A 1,565-nucleotide genomic window follows, 5' to 3' on the forward strand; every position below is an offset into this window, starting at 1 on the left:
TTTCCGCGCTGACGGACGTACCCCCAAGCGTCCCCCCAAGCGTTCCATCCATGGCCAGCCCCGAGCTGCAGCTCTTCCCCGCTGCCGCTGCCAGCACAGCCTCGCCTCGCACAGCACCACAGCTGGCGGCCTGTGGCCGGGCTGGTGGGCTGCGGGTGGTCACCAGTAGGGCCAATGCTAGCAAGTGCCCTCCGTAGGGTTCGGAGGAGCGACAGGAGCAGCTTCTGCAGGGCTTGTGCCCCTCGCCGGGGTCCCAACGGCCCTGGAGCCCCCGCACGCTGCGACACTGCTGTGCCAGAGCCCAGCGGCGTCGCGGCGGGCTGGGTCCTCAGTCGGGGTATTTTTAAAAAGAAGGAAAAAAAGAGCTTAAGCCTGTAGGGGGGAGTCACAGGAAATAACACAAATATTTGCATAGAAATAGTAGGCTCTTGGCTGTTGTTCGGGTCTGGAAATGATTCAGTCGGGTTATTTTTAAAAAGAATGAAAAAAAGAGCTTAAGCCTGTAGGGGGGAGTCACAGGAAATAACACAAATATTTGCATAGAAATAGTAGGCTCTTGGCTGTTGTTCGGGTCTGGAAATGATTAAAGGGTGAAGACAAACATCTGCCATCAATTAGCAAAGAGGAGAAATAACAAAACCTCCACTGTGTCACTTGAAATCCACGCGCTGGTGTGCTTTCCCTCCGCCGTTCGTGAATGCTGGGCTGTTCGCGTCTGCCGATGCCTTGCGAAATGTTGGCTTCAGTGAACAAAAGCGAGCATGGAGCTTTTCTGGGAGACTTAGATAGGATTTAAGGATCTTTGGGTCTGAGGCCCTCAGTCTGCACGTAATTAGCCATCACTAGGTTGTGCTACAGGGGACAAAGAGCTCTCTGGTACCAGGGATACCATCCCGGAGTTCAGCACAGAGGGAAGGAAAAGCGTTTCCTCCTCCTGGGGATGAGGATGCTCCTTTTTGCTGCTTTACATCAGTGTACCTGCTGCAAGCCGTGCTGCTGCCTACCAGCCTGGCTCCCAATTGAAGCATCAGTCAGGGCAGTCCCAGCCCCCGCAGCCTCCTACGCAAGTGATGAGATGAGCTGGTACGGGTCTGGGGGCCAAGAACCCAGCACAGCGAGCAGGGTGGCTGGGGCTCCCTGCCCGAGGGGTGAGCACGTGTGTCACGAAGGCAGAGCAAAAGCGCATCTTCCCTGTCAGCCCCTGCCACGGCGCTGCTGCTGTGGCGGCAGCGGTGAGGGAGCAGCGTCGCATTCCCAGACTGGAGACCAGTTTGGCCTCTCTTGGATGAAGAAGTACTGTCGAAAGGGCAAGCAGCCATAGAGGAGCGATACTCAGACAGACAAACTGAGGTGGAGGGTGCAATGCTGCAGGGTGCGGGTGACCAGTGTGGGGAACTGGGCGGTCCCATCCTAGCCCGTGAGCACGGTCTCGGCATTTCCTCCCAGAGCTCCTTTTAGTGTATGGGGTTGGATCGGTGATGAGCTCTTGGGAAAGGGACCTTAGGAGCAGGTTTCTCACTGCTGTTTTTGGTGCAGAGTGTCCGGCGGGGACGTTCGGGGCGGGG

The 1,565-nt window shown here is 56.9% G+C and overlaps 1 protein-coding gene across 1 annotated transcript in view; it reads left to right on the forward strand.

Moving 5' to 3' along the window:
• Positions 1-1,565, forward strand: part of MEGF6 (multiple EGF-like-domains 6) — a gene marked incomplete at both ends in the record, with an annotated part of 23,089 nt that overhangs the window by 19,704 nt on the left and 1,820 nt on the right. Inside the window, one exon of the mRNA XM_010138521.1 lies at positions 1,537-1,564. Coding sequence (XP_010136823.1) covers positions 1,537-1,564 — 28 coding nt within the window. The remainder of the gene's footprint in view (positions 1-1,536; position 1,565) is intronic.

The sequence above is a fragment of the Buceros rhinoceros genome, unplaced genomic scaffold (genome assembly GCF_000710305.1).
Source record: "Buceros rhinoceros silvestris isolate BGI_N320 unplaced genomic scaffold, ASM71030v1 scaffold21236, whole genome shotgun sequence".
Lineage (NCBI taxonomy): Eukaryota > Metazoa > Chordata > Aves > Bucerotiformes > Bucerotidae > Buceros > Buceros rhinoceros.